The sequence below is a fragment of the Marmota monax genome, unplaced genomic scaffold (assembly GCF_021218885.2).
Source record: "Marmota monax isolate L192 unplaced genomic scaffold, Marmota_monax_Labrador192_F-V1.1 WCK01_AAM20220418_F8-fsc00231, whole genome shotgun sequence".
In the NCBI taxonomy this organism is placed as follows: domain Eukaryota; kingdom Metazoa; phylum Chordata; class Mammalia; order Rodentia; family Sciuridae; genus Marmota; species Marmota monax.
In genome coordinates this window covers 1,553,060-1,576,725 of record NW_026693458.1, presented here as the reverse complement: position 1 = coordinate 1,576,725, position 23,666 = coordinate 1,553,060, and the positions used below count along the sequence as shown (strand labels likewise).

At 39.6% G+C, this 23,666-nt stretch overlaps 1 protein-coding gene across 1 annotated transcript; it reads right to left on the bottom strand.

The window, feature by feature from the left end:
- Positions 1 to 1,304: 1,304 nt before the first annotated feature.
- Znf484 (zinc finger protein 484) lies at positions 1,305 to 23,063 on the bottom strand. The gene is made up of 5 exons (XM_046457757.2): positions 22,948 to 23,063; positions 15,962 to 16,006; positions 8,822 to 8,948; positions 8,442 to 8,534; positions 1,305 to 4,738 (listed from the first exon to the last, which is right to left on the bottom strand). The coding sequence occupies exons 2-5, from the start codon at positions 15,974 to 15,976 to the stop codon at positions 2,436 to 2,438; spliced, it is 2,538 nt and encodes an 845-aa protein (XP_046313713.1). The 5' UTR covers positions 15,977 to 16,006; positions 22,948 to 23,063; the 3' UTR covers positions 1,305 to 2,435.
- Between the last annotated feature and the right edge of the window lie 603 nt (positions 23,064 to 23,666).

Sequence of the window (23,666 nt, the reverse complement as noted above, 5' to 3'; positions counted from 1 at the left end):
AGGAGGCTGAGGCAGGAGGATCACAAGTTTGAGGTCAAGGTCAGCAACTTAGTGAGGCCCTAATTAACTTAATGAGACCCTGTCTCAAAATAAAAAGGGCTGGGGATGTGGCTTAGTGGTTAAGTGCCCCTGGGAGTTCAATTCCCAGAACCTAAAAAATAAAAAAATAAAAATAAACTCACCAGATATATGAGAAGACAAGACATCACCAAAACCCAAGAAAAACAACTAACAAAAATAGGTCAATAGGGGATTTAGAAAATGGGGCTACCCCTAGAAGAAGCAAGGAAATGAAGCAGATGCATAATGTGAACAGATAACAGCTAGGAATTCCCAAAATGCACATACATATGCACGCACATACATATGCACGCACATACTCGCACACACACATGAGCACGTGCACACACAAACCCCATTTACCCACATATTTTAAAAATCACTGCAAAAACCAAGCAGGATAAATATATAGGAGATCATATCTAGAGATAATGTACAACTGTTAAAAATAAAAGATAAAATTTAAAGGAAACAGAGAAAAAAGGACCAGGTACTTCAAAAGTAATTAAATTGACCACTTACTTTTCAATGGAAGACAGAACATAATTAAGTATTCCAAAATATGAATAGACAGCAAGTGCCAACTTAGAAGTCCATTCCCTCTAAAAGTCCTTCAGAAATAAAGGCAAGGGCGGGGCATACGGCCCAGTGCTTAGCATCCACAAGGCCCTAGGTTCAATCCTCAGCACCAAAGCAATTTTTTTAAAAAGCCAAAATAACGATATTTGCAACAAATAAAAACAGAATTTGTTATCTGCAAATTCACACTAAAAGAAACACTAAAGAGTGTTCAGAAACAAGAAAAAAACTGGCTCCGGGGGAGAATAAAAGAATAAAAAGAAAAAAGTAATGAAAAGGGTAAACATTTGGGTTAACTTAAATGCATATGGTTCTGAAACAAGAATGATTGACTACGGCAACTACACGCAGACTTCAGATGCACCACATGGGGATATGTAGGTGAAGAAGGGAACACCTGGAGGTCATGTTCTAACTCCTCCCCTTGAGGAGTGGTAGCGGCACTCATTTACTCTGGCCTTTAATACAGGAGTTACTACATTGTATTAATATCTGGCATAGGACATTTTAAATCAAAAAGCATCATCAGAGATAAAAAGGGACACTACTTAATGTTAAAGTTTCAATTAACTAAGAAAACCATAACAATTCTAAATTTCAATGCATGTAAAACACTTCAAAATATAAAGTAAAAATCAGTATCTCTAAAAGAGACAAATTCATAATTATTCTGGAAGATCATGATGCACTTCTTTTATTGTCTGATAAAATAAGATTAATTTGTAGAGAATGGGAAAGAATAGGAGTACTTTTCCAAATGTTTAACTATATTTTATCTCCTAAAATAACAAACTACAATTATGTCTCATGGTAACCTAGTACATAATTAATATGTAGAGAATACACTATCAAAATCGGAGAGAAAGTATTCTAGGTTTTGAAACAGATTTTTTCCTTAATTTGTCTCTTTTTCAAACAGGAATCAGTAAGAAAGTGCAGTTTTCTATGAACAAAGTTGAGGCTCCAAAGTGCTGTTATCTAAGTCTGGGTCCCTGTGCTGCTCCAGGACCCTGGCCCCAGCTGTGAAACAGTCATAGGACTGCTGCTTGCATCACTGACTGCTTCAGAGATACAGACTGGGAGCCCGTTTTAGGCCTCCTGGAAGCTACTAACAAGGCACACGCAATAACTGCTATGAACAACAACTAGTGATTTCCAAAAGGGGGGTGAGAGTTGAGTCCTTTCTTTGTATCTTTAGTATCAATTTTCACAAAAGCTTCTAATTTCTTTTCATTGCAGACCTGAATTGGTTGATTTCCATCCTGATTTTGGTGTCCTTTGGGGACTAAGACAATGAAAAATTTTCTCGCCACTCTACTCCTTATGAAATATTTTTTTGGACAATATTAAAGTTTTGCTACCCAGGGCATGAGAAATTCAACAGCTCTGAGTTTAGACAGCTGCTTATCAAAAAAAGTGAAATGAGAAAGATTGTAAGCCACCTTTTCTTTTTTTTTTTTTTCCTTTGTTTTTGTGGACACAGGATCTTGCTATGTTGCCCAGGCTGGACCCAAACTCCTGGGCTCAAGCGATCCTCCCATCTGATCCTTCTTCTTCAGCCTCCCAAGTAGCTGGGATTAGAGGCATGCACCATGCCTCTGGCTTCATCTTCACTGTGATTTTCAGGGGCCTGACAATCTGTCCAGTAACCAAGCCTGGCCACAGTACATTGTGTAAACACTTCCTCCAAAGTATCTTCCTGGACGTGTCGTGGACATCCACTATGTGAAGCAGATATCCATAATTCTGACTAGACAGAGGCAGTGGGTGGGTCTTGGTCACCTCCTGCTTCTTGGTCAAGCTGTGGCCTCTTGTTTATTCGTACCCCCACACCATGATTGCGGCACTGGGCACTCCACCTCCCCAGCGTCAGACTTCTGAGGTACACTGTGTTGACTTGTGAGCTGCACGTTCCAGTGAAAGGCCTTCCCAAAGTCACTGCGTTTGTAGGGTTTCTGTTTACTATGAATTTTCTGGTGTTTAAGAAGATTTGATCGGATGGTGAAGGCCTTTCCACATTCAGCACATACATACGGTTTTTCTCCTGTATGGGTTCGATGATGCTCATGGAGTTGTGACTTCTTAATGAAAGACTTCCCACAGTCGCTGCACCCATAGGGCTTCTCTCCTGTGTGAATTCTCCTGTGTCTATTTAAGTGTGACTTCTGGATGAAGGACTTCCCACATTCAGTACAAACATAGGGTTTCTCTCCAGTGTGAATTCTCTGGTGCATAATTAGTGTTGACTTTCTGGCAAAGGCTTTCCCACATTCGCTGCACTCGTAATGTCTTTCTCCAGTGTGGGACTGCTGATGTATGTGGAGGCCTGACTTTCGAGTGAAGGCTTTTCCACAGTCACTACATTTATAGGGTTTCTCTCCGGTGTGAATTTTCTGGTGTGTGAAGAGATTGGACCTGTCAGTGAAGGCCTTTCCACATTCAGCACACCTGTAGGGCTTCTCTCCTGTGTGAATCTGCTGATGCACGTGGAGCTGTGATTTCTTGGTGAAGGATTTCCCACAATCGCTGCATTCATAGGGTTTCTCTCCAGTGTGGATTCTTTCATGTGTGATAAAATGGGATTTGTGGAAGAAGGCCTTCCCACACTCACTGCACACATAGGGCTTCTCTCCTCTGTGAATCCTCTGGTGCATACTTAGTGTGGACTTCTGAATGAAGGCTTTCCCGCACTCACGACACTGGTAATGTCTCTCGCCAGTATGGCATTTCTGATGGATTCTGAGCCGTGACTTCCAGGTGAATGATTTTCCACAGTCATTGCATTTATAAGGTTTTTCTCCAGTGTGAATTTTTTGGTGTTTAATGAGATTGGACCTGTCAGTAAAGGCTTTCCCACATTCAGTACATATGTAGGGTCTCTCCCCAGTATGAATTTTCTGGTGTATAATGAGATTTGTCTTGTGAGTGAAGACCTTGCCACATTGTGAACATATAAAAGGATTTTCTCCTGTGTGAATTCGCTGATGCACATGGAGCTGTGATTTTTTTATAAAGGATTTCCCACAGTTGCTGCATTCATAGGGCTTCTCTCCAGTATGAATTCTTTCATGTGTGATAAAATGGGATTTCCGGATAAAGGCTTTCCCACACTCAGCACATACATAGGGTTTTTCTCCTGTGTGAATTTTCTGATGCATACTTAGTGTGGATTTCCTTGTGAAGGCTTTTCCACAGTCAGTACATTCAAAGTGTTTCCCTCCAGTATGATTTTTTTTAATTATGCTGAGGTTTGAATTCTGTGAGAAGCTTTTCACACATTCACTGAATTCATAGGGTTTTTCTCCAGGATGGTCTCTCTGGCGTCTGAACTGATCAGACTTCTGGATAAAGGCTCTTCTGTATTCACTGAATTTATAGTAATTTTCCTCATTACGAGTTTTCTGGTGACTTGACTTCCCAAATTCCATACACTTATAGGGCTCCTCTCCTGCAGAAACTCTGCAAGGAGTAGCAAGTGGGGGCTTCTGGGTGAAGACTGTCTCACATTTACTACACTCATGCTGTTTTTCTCCAGCATAAATCCTCTGATGTGTAAAGAGGTGGGAATTCTCAGTGAAAACTTTCACATAGTCAGAAAACAAAGGGAGATTTTCCACAGCATGACTTTTCAGATGTGGAGTGAGAGCTTGCTTATGACCCCCACGTTCCCGACAATGCTTACCTCCACAAGCACTCCCTTCCGTATGAGAACCGGTATGAGTAACAGCATCCTCACCATGATTTTCTGTTGCATTGTTTCTATTATGATTATATAAGCTTGCAACGAGCTTCAGATTCTTTCCAAAGGCATCACCACGATGGAATCCTTTTCGTGAAGGAATCAGATGTGTGTTTATGTGCCCAATTTTCCCAGCGTCCTGGTATCCACAGCTCCTTGAATCAGCTAGTGCTGCCCTGTCCCTGAAGACAACGTGACGTAAAGGCGTGGCCTGGTTTTCTTCACATCTCCCCCTTTGCTTCCACAATTCTTCTAAAAGGGAATAGGGGTTATCTCCTGTGAAGAGATCAACTCTCTCACACTGGAAAGAAAATTCCTCAGACAGTCTCTGTTGTGAAGTCTCAAAACCAATATCCCCATCTGAAAAGAAAGAAAAGATTAAACTGACACAGAGAACAACTGATACCTTGAGTTAATTCAGGATGAACACAGAGAAATGGGACACTCGCTCTATAAACATAATAAATACACATAATATGTAAAGATATATAAATATATAGGTACAATACTCTCTATGTAATATAAATACAATAACATACAGTAATAAAATTAAGACATTACATTTACCTTAGGATAAGCAAGAGCATTTGGAGGTGCTGTTCTAAGTTCTATATAAACTTTATTTCAACCCTTTGGTTTTATTACAATACCTTTGGTATTGTTATCCCCATTTTACAGACAAGGAAAGTGAGCCACAGAAAAGCTTAATAACTGCCCAAATCAAATGATTAGTAATTGGGAAGGAAGAGATTCAAATCAAGCAAAGGGAGAACGAGGAAGGCGCCAGAAGAACAAAATGTAAACCCTGTGGCTTAAAAGAACTTTTTTGGTTTTGTTTTCTTTTTGATGCTGGGGATAAAACTAGGTCCATGTGCATGCTAAGACCATGAAGGGTACTCTGCTCTAAGAGCTAATCTCTAACCTCCCCACAACTCTGGGGAGGCTCTGTTTTCATTTAACTTAAAAGTGAACAAATGAATACTCTCAGTCACTCATATTTATACTTAAATTTACTTAGATGTATACATTAGCATATGCATACTGCACCAAAGCTGAAACTTTATAAGGATTCCACCCATTATCTTCTCTTTCTAATTACTATCTCTGGCCCTATGAATTGATTCTAGAAGAAAAAAATTAAAATTCTTTTGAAATAGAGCAAAACAACCTTTTCTGCCTAGAGATTAAATTCAATTTTACTAAGTATTTTCTATATAAACAATTTTTTTAGAAGTATAGTGGTAAAAGGCTTGGTTATCATATCATTTAATGTAGCTTTTCTCTGAATTTCTATGGACTGGAGAATTAGAGGAGGGAGAAAGCAGGTAGGTATGTTGTATGAGATCTGATTCAAGGAGCAAGAGAAATCTGCACAAAAAATATGAGTGTGTGCATAATTTGAAAAGGCAGAGAAATGAGAAAACAATGCAGGGGAACATTAAAGAAAATGTTAAAATGGAACAGACATGGTTTTAGAAACTACACAGAGACAAATGTGCATTACAAATTGAGGCCATGTTATTTCTTTCACTTACAAACCCATTAAGAAAAGAATGTGTCATAATTTAGATAATAATGAGTGACTTCAGTTTTGCTCCATATAACTAGGACAAGATAAACAAAATGTATAGTGATTTAAGTAATAAATCTGTCAGTCACATCTAAAGTGAAGTAGGGGGCTGGGGATGTGGCTCAAGCAGTAGCGCGCTCGCCTGGCATGCGTGCCACCCGGGTTCGATCCTCAGCACCACATACAAACAAAGATGTTGTGTCCGCCGAAAACTAAAAATAAATATTAAAAATTCTCTCTCTCTTAAAAAAATATTAAAAAAAAAATAAAGTGAAGTAGGAAAAAAAATGAAATCAACATATTCAAATAAGATTAGAATAATCCAGGCATGAGAAAACATAAGTATGGCTTTAGGTGATACCAGGAGGAAGTAAGAAGAGGGCATCTAAATGATCTTTTCTAAGAGAAAAATTAGCAGAAAAGCAGAAGGAATTGTTTGAGAAGGTAGATCAGAGGGAAAAGCAAAAACCCACGTAGAACAGGGGAAGATTTTGAGGTCAGCCACTTGCTTGTAGTCTGCTGCACAGGGACTTGTCTGCCTTTCTTCAGGCAGCCACGGAGGGACCCACCCTCGTACACAAAAGGCATCTGTATTCCTGGGCCCTGCATAAATGGGGCCAAGGCCTGGCTAAGACACACAGTGGTCACAGAGTGACAGTCATTCCTGTGAGCCGAGCATCAGTCCCAGCTGGAACCCGGACACACGATTCAATGTAAAACACACAAATAGTTCAAGCCAAGACACATGACCAAGGGCAAATTTAAGGAAGGGCCTAACTCTTTACATCTGTTCCTAAATAACAACTGCAACCTCCACCTCAGGTTGGTTATGTACACGGCAGAGGCAAAGTGCAGACAGTGGAGCTGTTGGGAAGAGGAGAAAGGCCCTTGGTGGTGGTCCCTGTCCGAACTGCCTGCTTACTGCCTCAGTGTTAAGGCACCTGCAGGGGAGAACTGGCCCAGCCCAGGTCTGGTTCAGATGTCAAGAGTGATGGTGGAATACAAAAGCTAAGTGGGTAGGAAATGGCTTGTTCATGCAAAGAGGCTCTGGGGAGAGCTCCAAGCAGGTCCAAAGTGGCCTGGGGTTTTCTGCTGGTTGGAGGTAGGGCTGGCTGCCTGGCCTTGTATGTTCCCAAAGGAAGGAAAACCTGAACTTGCTTATCAGTTTGTCCAGATGTGGGGCAGATGGGGAAGAGACAGAGGGAAGGCTTGGAAGATGTCAGTAGTCAAACATCAAAAACAGAGTCTACGACAAGATGCAGCTGAATGTTCCACACATTCTGTTATTAAAGAAACACAAAACAATAATTAGAAGTTGAAATCCAAATTACTGGAGATGCATGTAATACTAAATATAGGCAGAGATATGGGGAAACTAATACCCTTGTGTAATGTTCAGGGGATTGTAGGAGTCAATCCAGAAAACAGTGCAATTATACTAAGTCATATTAAGTATTAGTATAGTCCATGTCAAAGCAATCCTACCACTCCTGAGAAATTCTCATTTCCAATATGAATAGTGCTTGAAGAAATTTATTACAATACTGTTTGTAGTAGTAAAATGTGGTATATTTATCTGTACTAAGCGTGCTATGCAGCAGTTGGAAGCAATTAACCTAGAAAATATCGAAACATGCCAATTTAAAGAAAGAGAGACAGAAGGAAAGGGGGCAGGGAAAGAAACTGACCATTTCTATAAACTAAAAATACCAATAATTTAGATTTTACAAAACCCCCACAAATTCTAGGACAGATAGCACACATATTAAAGCAGTTGCCCTTGAGAAGGAACAATGAGTATGGAGAATGGGGATTAAAAGGAATAAGTAAGAGGGGCCTTGAAACACATTGATGAGGACACTGACCACAAACTAAGGTTATAATTAACTCAATCTCCTGAACATGAGGTACAAAAGCCTCTGGTAAAATATCCAAATTAGAAAGATCGAGTCAGTGTTGTGTTGCACTAGCCAGGCAGGAAGAAAGTGACCAGGATGCCCTCGAAGTCAGCAGTGAAGAAGAGCACAGGTTATCAAATAAGCCATCCAGGTGACAATGCTGAAACACAAAGGAAAAGACACCAGGGAACAGGACTGTGACCCATGGTGACTTTTTAAAAGAAGGCAGATCTATGGGAGTTTAAATGCCTAAGAAAAGGAACTAAGCCCTGGCTGGAGGTAGAAGGAGCAGAAGTTCTCTATGGAGAGAGAACAAAGGGCAAGAGGGCATGATCCTAGATGATGCTGGGTGAGATCCCACCCAAGGCACTGCCAACCAGCACAGGCCCTCCTCAGAGGTCCTGGCACTGGTATGGGAAGAGGCCGTGAGGGGGACAGCATTTCCATTTCCAAGGGGATGACATCAGCTCCATCAAGCAGTTCTGAAAACTCAAAAGGTAAGCAGAAAAGTCACATTAATGGCACGAAACAGAAGCTCTCCCAGCACGACTGCAGGTGGGCTGAACCATGGTCCATGCTCCTGGCTCCCACTCACCCGCACAGTGCTGACCGGAGGCCTCCTCATCCCACACGCGTGGCTCTGCTTGCTCCAGGTTGAAGATGACTTCTGGTTTGGGAACTGGACAGCCTGTCAACAGGAAATGATAGAGAATGTGTTTCAGAGGCCACATGATAAAGTACGCCATGTGATTTTCAAAAATGTCTACTGGGAACAGAGGTATATTCACAGTACCCAAAAGAGATTCTTAAGAACACGGGACAAAACAAAGACAGAACCATTACATATTTCAGATGCCCTGCAGTCTTTGGGAGTTGCAGAGACTTAAGAAAACCCACAGATTTCAGAAATTCGTCTAGGAAAGAAAAAGAGTACCCTGGGTGCAGCCTGCTCTGCACGCGCAGGGCTGTGCTCACCCACTGAGATCAGGTTGAAATAGTTCTCCAGCATCACATCCCTGTACAGGCTTCTCTGGGCAAGGTCCAGGTGCTGCCACTCCTCCCCACTGAACTCCACGGTTACATCCTTGAAAGACACTGGTCCCTGTAAGAACCAATTCCTATTCAATGTGAAGGGTCAAGACTGCACCATGGGAACAAGATATTTAGGACCTTATTTTTAATTTGATTTATTAGGTTATAATATATAAGTTCCTACTAAACACCTATATTTTATTTTGTTGTTTTGACTAAAAAAAAGAAATCTTTTTAAAAGTATCCTGCTGGTTCTTTTGCAGTAATGATAATAATAATAATCTTTTTTTTTAGTTGTAGATAGACACAATACCTTTACCTTATTTATTTATTTTTATGTGGTGTTGAGGATTGAACCAGTGCATGCTACGCAAGCACTCTATTATTGAGCCACAACCCCAGCCCAATAATCTTTTTCAAAAACCTGTATGCTGGTTACATAGAAATAAGCTGTGAAAATTCATCAATCTTCAAACTTCTCTATGTATGCCATATTCCAATAATAGTTCACTTATTGCCACACACTTTGCATTCAACGATCCACTAAGCCAGTTTTTTCTTTAAAAAAGAAAATTAAAATAAGGCTCTTCTTTCAAAATAGCGTGGTACTAGCATCGGGATAAACATACAGACCACTAGAATACAACTCAAAATCCATAAGTAAACCCTTCAAATTGTTGTTAATTACTATTTGCTAAGAGTGTCAAAACAAATTGCTTTTGAGACATGGTCTTGTTTGTTGCCCAGGCTGGTCTGAAACCTATAGGCTCAAGCAAGCCTCGTGCCTCAGCCTCCCACATAGCTGGGACTAAGAAGCACACACCACCGTGCCTGGCCAAGGGTCAATTTATAAAGGAAAGAACAGACTCTTCAACAAATGGTGCTGGGACAAGTGGAGATCCATGTTATAAAGTTGAACCCTCCTTCACACCACAGTAAAATGTTACCTCAAAATGGATCGGAAGTCTAAATGTTTTTACATTTAGAAAAAAAAAACTTACATTTTAGCTAAAAGGGGTAAATCTTTATGACATTGAATGTGGCAATGGTTTCTTAATATGAGACCCCCAAAGCACAAGCACCCAAAGGAAAAAACAGATAAAATTAAAACTTGTGTGTCAAGTGACACAGTCATGTGAGCAAAAGACTCATAGACCGGGGGAATTTTTTTTCAAATCATATATTTGATAGGGATTTGTATCTAAAATATACAAAGAACATTTACAACCTAATAAAAGACAACCCAATTAAAAAATGGGCAAATGATCCAGTGATACATTTCTCCAATGAAGACATACAAACAGCCAATGAGCACATGAAAAAGGTCCTCGGCATCATGAGTCATCAAGGAAACAGAATCAAAATTACAAAGAGACATCCCTGTGAATTCACTAAGAAAACTGTAATGAAAATAGTTCAATATCACTAGTTATTAGAGAAGTGCAGTCACTAGGGTGTGTATAATAAAAAAGATAATGACAAGTGTTGGTAAGGAAGAGAAGCTGGATCCCTCCTACAGTGCAGGTAGGAGTAAAAACTGGTGTGGTCACTTTGTAATGCAGTCTGACAATTCTTCAAAATATTAAACACAGAGTTACAATACAACACAGAAATTCTATTTGTAGGTACACACCCAAGAGAAATGAGAACATTTATCTATACAAAGCTTGCATATGAATGCTCATAATAGCCAAAAGTGGAAACAACACGAATGTCTTCCAAACAATAAAGAGATAACAAACACGTGGTCTATCCATATAATATAAAAACATTCAGTCATGGGCTGGGGTTGTGGCTCAGTGGCAGAGCTCTTGCCTAACATGTGAGGCAGTGGGTTCAATTCTCAGCACCACAGATAAATAAATGAATAAAATAAAGGTTCAATCTAAAAAAAATTAAAAAAAAACATTCAGTCATAAAACATACTGAAGTATTGATACATGCTATAATGTGGATGAATCGTGAAAATATTGTGTTAAATAAAAAAAGCCAGTCACAAAAAATGATATGTTATATGATTTCATTAATATGAAATTCCAGAATAAGCAAATCTATTGAGATAGTGAATAGACTAGTGGTTGACTTCAGCTAGGGGAAATGGAGGAATATGAGGGTCTTAGCTAAAACTATGAGATTTTTAGGGTGAGTAAAGAAAATGTTCTAAAGTTGATTCTAAAGATGGTTGCACAACTCAGTATGTGCAGCCCATGCATGAAACAAATTAGAATAATCACTGAAGAAGTCATGAGCTAAACGCTCATTTCATCAGAGTCCTAGAAGGAAGGAAAAGGAATGGGATGGGGAAATGCAAAAATATTTGAAGAAATAATAGTTGAAAACTTTCCAGATTTTTTTTTTTAAAAAGGTCTAAATCTACAGATTCCAGAAGCTGAGCAAGTTTCAAACAGGAAGGGATCAAATAAATCCAAGCCCAGACAGGGTGTGAGATACTGCCCAGATCTCAAGTTGGCCTCTGAACAGCACTAAAGACAGACAGACCTGATAAGAGCAAGGACTTTGAAAACTAAATTGGCATCAGAACTATAGCCCTTGGAAACAGACCAGGACATACCCTCTGAACCTAAACAGGCTGACTACCTGCTAAAACAGAAAATTTAAAGACAAAACCATGTCTCATAAATAATAATCGGAATGTCCTGAATAAATTCAAAATTATTTATATATCAAAACCAAAAAAAATCTCAGATCAAATGAGAAATGACTATCAACAGATGCTAACACTGAGATGAATGAGCTGTTGGGATTACTTGGCAAGGATTTAAAGAAGCTAACACAAAAATACTCTAACAAGCAGTTGCAAATACTCTTGAAATAAATGGAAATATAGAAACTCTCAGCAAAGAAATAGAAGATACTAAAAAGAACCAGAGACTGAGAAGTGTAGCTCAGTGCTTAGATAGCACATGTGAGGCATGAAGCCCTGGGTTGACTGATCCTTAGCAACACACACACACACACACACACATACACACACACATACACACACAGAAAGAAAAGAAAAATTTAAAACTGAAATTTAAGACTTCAATGATTTCAACAGCAGAATGAACATACAAAGGAAAGAATCAACTGTCCTGAAGACAGATCAAGAGATGTTAACTAATCTGAACAAAAGAAATAAAATATATGGAAAAATCAAACATAGCCTAAGGGACCCATACAATAATGTAGCAGATCTAACGCTCATTTCATCAGAGTCCTAGAAGGAAGGAAAAGGAATGGGATGGGGAAGTGCAAAAAATATTTGAAGAAATAATAGTTGAAAACTTTCCAGATTTAAAAAAAAAAAGGTATAAATCTACAGATTCCAGAAGCTGAGCAAGTCTCAAACAGGAAGGGATCAAATAAATCCATGCCCAGACACATTACAATGAAATGTTTGAAAATCATATTCAAGAAAAGAATCTGAAAGCAGCCAGAGGGTAATTATATGTTATCTGTAGGGAAATAGCAGTTTGAATGAAAGATGGTTTCTCATAGACTACAGAATCAAAAGGAAGTGGCACAATAGTTTCCAGTTGCTAAAGGGAAAGAACTGTTGATGTAGAACTCAATATCCAGTGAAAATAAAATAGGAACTGTTTATGTTCTGTAGAGGGAAGAACGCCACACAGAGAGAGGAAAGATGGCTATGTGACAATAGAAACAGTAGGAGAACACCAAGAACACAAGGATTTCCAGCAACCACTGGAAGAAGAAGAGAGAGCATACCCTACCAATACCTTGATTTTGGACTTCCAGCCTTCAGAACTGTGAAAGAATAAATCCCTATTGTTTTAAGCCACCTTGTTTATGAAGTTTGTTATGATGGCCCTAGGGCACTAATACAAATATATAACATACAAATATTAAATGAAAGCAGAAATGGCTATATCCATATTAAATAAAATAGACTTTGGAGGAAAGAAAATTATCAGGGATGTTACATAATATCTTAATTAGCTCAGGCTGCTATAACAAAATACTACAGACCGGAAGGATTAAATAATAAATATTTATCTCTCATAGTTCTGGAAGCTAGAAGTCCAAGATTAAAGCGCTCAAAGATTCTGTGACTGGGGAGAGCCCACTTCCTGGTTTGCAGATGGCCTCCTTCTTGTTGTATATTCTTATGGCAAAGGGAAAATGAGCTCTGGTCTCTTTCTCTTATTACAAGGGTACTGATTCCACATGGGGTTCTACCCTCATAACCTTATCTAAATCTAATTACCTCCCAAAGGCTGTATATCCTGAGACTATTATATTGGGGGTTAGGGTTCCAACCTATGAGTGCTTGCAAGACACAAACATTCAGACCATAATATAGTTATAAATGGGTCAATTCAGTAAGAAGACAAAACAATCTTAAATATGTATGCACCAAACAATAAAGCTGCAAAACTCAGGGAGCAACAACAATTGGTGGTACTAAAAGGAGAAACAGGCTAATCCATAGTTGCAGTTGAAGACTTCACCCCTCTCTCAACATTTTTCAGAATAACTAAACAAATCTTAGTGAATGCAGTCATACAGAGTATATTCTCTGTACACAGTGAATTCAAACTAGAAATCAGTAGCAGAAAGAACACAGGAAAATCTCCAAACATTTGGAAACTAAACAACACATATCTAAATAATGCATGAGTCAAAAAGGAAGTCTTAGGCAAATACAAAAATTACACTGAAGTGAATAAAAATTTAAAGTATTCAAATTTTGGGGATACAACTAAAGCAGTGGTGAGAAGAAAATCCATAGCGATAAGGCTTACATGAGAAACTTCTCAAATCAATACTGAGATGCCACCTAAAGAAACTAGAGAAAAATATCAAAACCCAAAGCAAACTGGGGTTGAGGGGTGGCAGATAATACAGATAAAAGCAGGAATCAATAAGATTGAAAAGATAAAAATATAATGAAAATCAATAAATTTTTTGAAGATTCTATGAAAAGATCATTTATTGGTATTTATAAAGGAAATATTACTGCTATGAACTGAGCTGTGTCCTCCAAAATTTCATGTTGACAGCCTAAGCTAACATGACTTGGAGACAGGGCTTTTAAGAGGTAATTAAGATTAGATGAGGTCACACAGGTGGGGTGGGATCCTGCTCTGGGAAGACAGGTGGTATTAGGCAGAGAGCCCTGAACTCATCTACCACAGATGTCACCAGGAGAGCCCACCAAGACTCTGCCAGGATGAAGGGCTTCCTCTTCCTCCCACTCAACTTCAGCCTCCTAGTTTTAACTCAGATATAAACTGGAGTCTTGGGACACATGACTACCATCAGACCACCCCCCCAAACCCAACAAAAGTGGGGCCCCAGCTCTCAGCAACATGGATGGTGGCAGTTTCCTTTTCTTCTTGGCCAACACCCTTATCTATCTCTTCTACCCCAGCTGAGGTGACAGTGCCACTTCTAGCTCTATGCCCCCTGAAACAACTGTCACCATCACAGGATGGGCTGATGCCAGAGATCCAAGTGGTGAAAATTCTGGCAGTGGCAAAGATGAGGAGGTACTGATGTGAAGGGCAAGCTGGGCTCAGTAAGGTTATTCTTGTCTATGGAAAAAAAAAGTAGAATCCAACAACCAAACAAAAAAAGTAAAAATCAACCTGATGGCTTTAAAGAAGAGTTCTCTTTCTCCCTACAGGTGAGCATGCACTGAGGAAGGCCACGTGTGCACTGTCAGAAACCAGCCATTTTCGAATTAAGAGCACCCTCCCCAGAACTTGACCACGCTGACACCCTGAACTCCCACTTCCAACCTCCAAAACTGTGAGAAAACAAAAGTTCTGGTTTTTGATCCACCCAATCTGTGGTTTAATGTTAAGGCAGCCAGAGTAGACTAACACAACTACAAACAACTTTACACACAGAAATGTGACAACTTAAAGGAATCAATGCCTAAAAAATACAAACCTCAATAATAAACAAATAATAATGAAATTGAGTTTGCAATTTTAAAATTTCCATAAAAGAAATCTGTAGACCTAGATGATTTCTCTGGAGAATTCTACCAAATACTTAGAGGATGAACATGAATTCCACCCAATGTGTTGCAGAAAACAGAAGGGAATTATTTTCTGATTAATTCTATGATGTATTACCTAATATTAAAAACTGGACACACAGTAGAAAAAAAGTAAACACAAATTATACACAATCTCTGGCAGAGTAATCAATATAAAGGAACACATTCCAATTCATTTCAGAGGCCATTATTACTCTAATATCAAAACCAAAACTGGTAGAGGGAGTGGGGGAGAGAAAGGCAGAGAGAAGTAAGAGCAATCTCTCTCATACACATGATGCAAAGATCTTTAACAAAATACTGATTAAATACAACATATAAAAAGAAATCTATATCATGACAAAATAGGATTTATTCCAAAAATGATAGGTTGGTTCAATATTACAAAACTAATCAAAGTAGTCTACCATATCAACAGTTTAAAGAAGTGAAATCACATGATCATGTCAACTGATGCAGAAAAAGCATTTGCATAATCCAACACCTATTCATGATAAAAACTTAAGTCTGCTTCAAAGGGTGGTCCTTGGAAAGGAAGCCCTGACATTCTTTGGGACTGTGAGTAATGCAAACTGTATTCCATCCCAGAACCAGAACCTGAATTAATGTGCAAGTCAAGCATGGGAAGCACTGCTCAACCAACAGGGAAAACCTGCCAGGGCACTGTGAACAAGGTCACCACTGAGACACCGCTCAGCCACCACTCACCTGAAAATCCATCAAAAACTTTCACAAATATCAAGAGTGAGGAAACTGATATTACTGACAAATCACCTGTCAATAATACAAACCATGCATCCATTTCCATTATCTTTACGTCAGGAAGATCAGAAACAATTTTATAGTTCAAGTTCATAACTGTGTGAGAATGCATAAAGCGATATTCCAAACTTGAATTAGAACTGGTAGTCTCCTCTTCATTTTCTCTTGGCTTGGGTTCTATCTATCCATACCTGTCCATCTTCCACACAGTGTGTTAGATGACTCCTAAAATTCACTAGGAAAATTTTTTAAAAAACAAATAAATAGATGAACAGACAAGAACTCACCAGGGACTTGCTCATCTTGGGCTCTTCTAGAGAAGGGGCAGAGATCTGAGAAAACAGATGGGCAGAGGTATAGATGAGAGTAGGAAGCATGCCATTGTCACACATGGATACATGTGTCATTTAGCACTTTTGCATCTACAATCCCAAAATTTACTTTTAGGATTACATCATTAAAAAAAAAAAAAAAAACACCCAATATTGCACAAAGGTGGGAATTTCACAACAACATGGCCAATAACAAAGAAAAGCTACAAACCCTGACAATAACCGTAGATTAATTAAACACTTTATAGGACATAATGTTACATAAAATTGAAATACAATAGAATAGTATGTTAAAATGCTGAGTAAATATAAAAAGATGTACCAAATAGGCTGGGCGTGGTGGCACACACCTATAATCCCAGCAGCTCAGGAGGCTGAGGCAGGAGGATTGCGAGTTCAAAGCCAGCCTTAGCAAAGGTGATGTGTGAAGCAACTCAGTGAGACCCTGTCTCGAAATAAAATACAAAACAGGGCTGGGGATGTGGCTCAGTGGTCGAGTGCCAGAGTTCAATCCCCAGTACTTCCCCCCCTAAAAAAGACATACCAAATAGTATGATTCTACTTTCATTGTACTGTGTTTACTCATGTGTACGTACACATTCATACATATATGCATGCACAAATGTATTTATGTACATAGGCTATTATATGGAAACAAATATACTAACATGTTAACATATAATATCTGGGTGATGGTAAATGTATAGGTGATTTCAACAACTTTTTTATTGTCAGTAAACAACAAAATAACTGTTTTAAAGAATAAATATTTTATAGTTCAAATTCAAAACTGTGTGAAAATACATAAAGCGATATTCCAAACTTGACTTAGAACTGGTAGTCTCCTCTTCATTTTCTCTTAGCTTGGATTCTATCTATCCATACCTGACCATCTTCCATACAGTGTTAGATGACTCCTAAAATTGATAATTTTACTCTGAGCTTCTGTTAATTACCCCAAGAAGTGAGAATATCCACAAGAAATACCAGAAAGGGAGCTTCTTAACTTTTTTACTGCTTTCCCTTACATATAGTTCTTCGGAGAGAGCTTTCAGTAGAAACTTTGTTTTGGCTACAGCACAGTAAGGGGATCAAGTTCTAGTTAATAATGAGCCATAAGACCTGAGCCAAGTCACCAACTGACTGTGGCCATTGTTCCCCAACTCTTTTTATGAGTTTTCCAACATAAAGAAAAGTTGAATGATTAGATTACAAGGATATACCCTCCACCTTGTTTCAATAATTAGCAGTTTGCCAAATTTATTTCATCTTTCCAAACATACACATATTCATATACACATATATGTGTATTTTAAATATGCGTCTGAAGGATGGCAAAGTAAGAATTCCAAAACATGCTATTTTGATATAAAGATTGTTGTGAGCTAAGAACACCTGAAAATTTGCAGATGCAAGAAGAGCACTCAAATTCGCCACTTCTCTTCTTTAAAATAGAAGATGAACGCCCGGTGTGGAAGATGCCCACACTGAAACTGAGAGGAGAAGCGCTGTTGATGGGAAGCCGTGGCCAAGGGAATTCTGTACCGACCTTGTTACAATCACTCTCTTCCTTTAGCCTCCCCACAGCATTCAGTCCCTTTCCCCCCTGCCTCTCGGTCCACCTAACATAAAAGCATGAGGTTTTGTCCCTTCATTGGTCTTCATTTCTTTACGAGGTTCCCAGGTCACATGTGACTTATATGAAATTGGTATGCTTTTCTATTAATCTGTTTAAGGTCAATTTAACTTTCAGGCCCAACCTCTACCTTCCCCCCACCAAAAAAAAAAAAAAAAAAAAAAAAACCCTAAGAGAGAAGAGGTAAAATTGTGCTTTATTTCTATACTTTGCTTTTGTTGAACAATTTGAAAGTTGCAGATGTGACATTTCAGGTCTAAACACATCACATAAATCTTAAAAATCATTATCATGCCCTCAGAAAAGTAATAGTAATTCTGTAATATCATGCTAATATGGGCTCATATTCAAAATTTCCCGTGCTGGGTTGTGGCTCAGCGGTAGTGCACTCGCCTAGCATGTGTGAGGCACTGGGTTCGATCCTCAGCACCACATAAAGTAAAATAAAGACATTGTGTCCACCTGTAACTAAAAAATAAATAAATATTTTTTAAAAATTTCCCAATTATCCCCTAACACATGCTTTTATCGATTCTTTGGGAGCAGGCTCCAAAGAGTGGGGCTGGGGATGTGGCTCAGTGGTAGACCTCTTATAGCATGTATGGGGCCCTGGGCTCTATCCCCACTATCACCAAAAAAAAAAAAAGCCATCCATTGGCTACTGTGTCCCCTTTACCCTAGCTCCATTCTTTCAATATTTTTCCCTGACTTTGCTAATTTTTACATAAATATTAGGTATATAGCTTGATGCATTTTCTATATTTCCCACACCTGTGCATCTACCACTCAGATCAAGATTTCTGGAACCTTTGGAAAATGTTGGGTATCAAATTATTATTTTTCAAATCTATAAATAGAGGAAGAAAAAGGCATTTCTGCTGCCTTTCCTAAACAGCTTAAATTTTGGGTAACTCAACACTGATGAAGGAATTCCTGTCTCTATATTTATACCAGCTAAGAACTAAAAGCAATGGCAGAAATGGAATCTGTCCATTTTGCACCCCTAAAGCAATAGCGGATCTAGGAAATGATCAGCAATGGATGCTCACATCATAAAAAGTGATGAGCAGACACGTCTCACAATGGAGACACACAATACTAACTGGAAGCCACCTTGCCAAAAAGGTAACAAAAAGGGAACCTAATCCAATCAAACTTCTAAATCTACTATTTTGAATCAAATCTCAGCATTGTGTCCTCTCATCTACAAATAAACTTAAATTTGGCCTGAAGCTGCCCCCCTGAAGCTGGTCTGAAGGAAGTTAGATCGTAGTCTCTACACAGCAGACTACGACCTAACTTAGTGTGCAAACAAACCAAAGCCTAACTTAAGAGTGTAAGAGACAGGCAGGGGGCACACCTGTAATCCCAGCGACTGGGAAGGCAGAGGCTGGAGGATCACAGGTTCAAGGCCAGCCTGGGCAACTGTCTCAAAATAAAAAATAAAAAGGACTGGGGACAGGGGCTGGGGATATACAGCACTCAGTTGGTAGAGTGCTTACCTCACAAGCACAAGGCCCTGGGTTCTATCTCCAGCACCACAAAAAGAAAAACGGAGACTGGGAATGTAACCCAGTGGTAGAGTGCCCTGGATTCAATCCCCAGTACTGGGAGGGAAAAAAAAAAAAAAAGAGTATAACTGCCAAGTTTCAATCACAAGCAGCCAACATATCACATCATACCAAATAAGACAGACATCTAGCTGTAACCAGTCAGGTGATGGCTCAACTTTGGTTCCGTGTCCTACCAGCCAATAAAAGCTCAGATCTCCCACTACTGGGCAGAGCTTTCTGAATTCCTTCTGGTTCTGAGTGCTGCCTGATTCATGAATCATTCCTTGCCCAAATAAGCTCTGCTAAATTTAATTTGTCTATAACTTTTCTTTAACACTACCTACCAACACACATAAAACGATACTTTAAAACACACTGTGATTTTTTTAATGTTATAACAGTACTATTTTTTAAAGCAGTTATCTTTAGATTTACACACCAAAATATGTGTAGATGAGAGAACACAATGCTGAGATTTGATTCAAAATAATCCCGCAGAGAAAGAAAAACATGAGGGAAGGGAGGGTGCAGATGACATAGTCAGGTATGAGCTGCTGATCATGGAAGCTGGTTGAAGACTACAGATGGGTTTACTCTACAACTCACTTCACTTTTGTATCTTTGAAATTCTCACGGTAAAAAGTTTAAAAAGTCACTTTTTAGATGGTAAGGGGAATTTGACTATGGATGATTGTGGGAGACCAACCTTACATGTGACTGGTTACATTCCCTGGCTGGGTGCTGAGGCGCTCAGTTGCAGAAATGTGGCAGAGCTCTCCCCACCCTTCTTGGGTCCGAGGTGTCTCGTGCATGGGTGTGTCTTGCTACAGCCCCAAGGGTGAAGCTATGCTCACCTGTCCCTTTTAAGAGAGCGAGAGCAGGCGCTGACCCCTTTTATTGAGGAGAAGCTATTCAAATGAGGCAAGGGATCCGGTTTCAGGGGGCTGAGTCTATCTTCATGATGTCCACTGTCAGCAGGTTGACTGACACCTGGGTAGGCCACACCCAAGGGCACAGTAAGAGAAGGGGACACAAAAAGGCACATCCATGGAAGATTCTATCCTAAACAGGGCAGGGGGTTATATTACAAAGGAACAGGTGAGCATAGCTCTGCCACATTTCTGCAACTGAGCGCCTCAGCACCCAGCCAGGGAGTGTACTCAGTCACGTGTAAGGTTGGTCTCCCACAGCCGCCCAATGGTGAGCCCTGCTGACTCTCATGATCCTTACCCACCAATCAGAAAGCGCCCCCTCCCTCTATAAATGTGCAATGCTGTTCCTCAATAAATGGGTACCTCTCCTATGACGAGCTTTGTCCGCTCGTTCTTTCATAAACCCTCTGAGCCACATCCCCAGCACCTACCCCTGCTTTTTTCCCTCTATTTTTCATTTTGAAACAGAGTCTTGCTAAATTGCTTAGGGCATCACTAAGTTGCTGAGGCTGGCTTTGAACTTGCAATCCTCCTACCTCAGACTCCCAAGCTGCTGTGATTACAGGGGTGCACCACCACTCCTGGCCCATTAGTCAGTCTTTCCCACACATTTACACACACACACACACACACACACAGAGGAAGCCAATGAATGAACAAATCTGGGAAAACTCCTAAATGCTAAAGATACAGCACATATGAAAGAACGGATTATTTAAACAGAAAGAATAAAGAAAATCAAAAGACTCCTAATCTTCAGTAATGAGTGCTAAATGATTTGGGAAATAGTACATAAAAAAACCACTCTTCTGTTAAGGCCAGAGAGGTACATTTTCAGAAATGAAAACATTGGCTGAACATCTCCATCTTTATCTGGAGGAAAATACTGAAGGGAATATTACAAATAAAAGTAAAACAAATCAGGAGGGAGAAATCTCAAACAGGAAAATATAATTCAGCAACAATTTTTACACAAGATATGTAATTATAAAAAAGGACAATGTAAAGATGTGATAAGGAGGCAACTAAAGAGAAAATTAATAATATCCTACAACAAACATTCCTAATTATCTGAGGAAGAAATAGAAGTTACATGGGGTGTAAGTGGAAACAATGAATAGAAATTTCATCAATCCAACGAGATTATTAAGATGAAAAGAAAAAGCACAAAATAAGAATAGAATTAAAATAGCCAGGTGTGGTGGTGCACATCTGTAATACCAGCAGCTTGGGAGGCTGAGACAGGAGGATCTTGAGTTCAAAGTCAGCCTCAACAACAGCAAGGAACTTAGCAACTCAGTGAGACCCTGTCTCTAAATAAAAAACAAAACAGGGCTGGGGATGTGGCTCAATGTTCGAGTGCCCTTGAGTTCAATCCCCAGTACCAAAAAAAAAAAAGTAGTAGTAGTTAAAATAAAGAGTAACCCTGAAAAAAGAGTAACCATAAGTTGGAAGGTATAAAATCAAGTAAATCATTACTACACTAAACTGAAGAGGTAAAATTCTCTTGCCAAGACAGAGACTAAAGGCTAGATTTTAAAAAAATAAAATCTATTATTTACAAGCAGATCACCTAAAACTAATAGGCAAATGTAAGTATAAAACAAAGCTCCAAACAAAGATATACCATCTGAATGCAATAAAAGTGAAAGCAGTGGCTACAATGTAAATATCAAAATGGAATTCAAGGTTAAGTGCTTTTCTGTTTTCAAAAAAAGAATTCTATATTAATAGCATCCAATAAATGAAAAATGATAGTTAATGCATTAACCATTAGGTTTATGTATATATGCCCCTCCCCCAGATGCAACACAAATAAAATTAGGGAAAAAGCACACAGTACTCCAAAATGATCTATCAAAGTAAGACGTTTTTATTGTATTTTTATTCCCTCCTGAATATTTTGAATCAAGTAGACCAAAATCAGGAAAGATTTGAACAATTCAACAAGACAAATTTAATAAACATAAAAGAATTTTGCCCAATACACAGAAAATCTTAATAAATTTTAAGAAGTTGAAATTTGACAGTATACAGTTCCTGAAAATACAATAAAATAAAAATAAGCAATAAAAACATCTTAACAGCTTAAGGATGAAGAAACTCTCCCAAATAGCTCAGGATAAAAGCGGAATATCAAATTGAATTTATACATTTCACAGATAGAGAAGTAATTGGAGTCGGGTGCAGAGCATGCCTGTAATTCCAGCGCCTTGGGAGGCTGAGGCAGGAGGATCCCAAGTTCAAAGCCAGCCTCAGCAAAAGCGAGTACCTAAGCAAATCAGTGAGACCCTGTCTCTAAATAAAATACAAAATAGGGCTGAGATGTGGCTCAGTGGTTGAGAGCCCGAGTTCAATCCCCGATACCAAAAAATTTTAAAAAATAAAAAATATGCCCTTGTGATGCCTGATTTTTGAAAAGAGAAGATGATATATAAACGTATTCACGGCAATGACAGGAAATGAAAGGTCACAAAACAAGGTAACTGCAAACTTACACGCCACCCCGTGGCAATGCAGTTTTCGAAGCCCTAGCAAAATAAAGACGATATGATAAGGAGACGCCCAGGTAAACACGCCGGTGTCGTCAGAGATCAGTTGGGGCCGCCGTCACCGACCCCCAGACCCGCGCGCCAGCGCCCAGCTGTCCTCCCTCGGGTCCGCCCCCACAGCCCCCGCAGCCCGCTCCCCTGGTTCACACCCACCCTCCGAGACTACCCGACCCGTTATCCAATCCGCTCCCCATCCCCATCGCAGTCCGACCCCTCATCGCGGATGCCAGCTTCACCCGGAGCACAGACGCTCCATCCCTGCACTCACCTGTCGCTCACCCGCACTCTCTTTTGCCTTGGGCGGCGACTACAGTCGCAGGAATTAAAACGCAACCCACTCCCTTTGATTCCCCCCCGCCCTGCCCTAGCAGGACTCCAGGGGCGTGGCCTGCGTGTGCGCATGCTCAGCGGAGGCTTCACGGACCGAGGTTGCCCTTAAACAACATGGCATTCTGCTAAACTAGTTCCCATTCCGGTGTGATGAAGGAGGGGCTTAACGCCAATATGGCGGCGCCCATGCTGACACTAGGGCTTGTGGGCGGCCATGTTGGCTCGATGGGCTGACCTGCCTTCCCCAAAAAATTGAGGTACACCCTCCTCTTCAGTTAGAGCACAATCAGAGCCTATCGCAAGTCACTCAATGTATGCAAAAAGACAAGAAAGAAGTATCTGAAGAAGCAAAATTTAAAAGCATCAGAACCTGACTCAGATATGGCAGAAATGTTAGATTTCTCAGATCAACAATAAATAACAATAAGCATTATGCTTAGGATTCTAGTGGAAAAACTGTGTAACATGCGAGAACAAATGGATAAAGTAAGCAGAGGGATGGAAATTCTAAGAATCAAAATGAAATACTAGAAATAAACACAGTAATATAAATAAAAAATCTCTATCAGGGCTTTATCAATAGACTGGACTCAACTGAGGAAAAAAACCAGTGACTTTAAAAATATACCACCAGAAGTTCTGAAAACTAAAATCAAA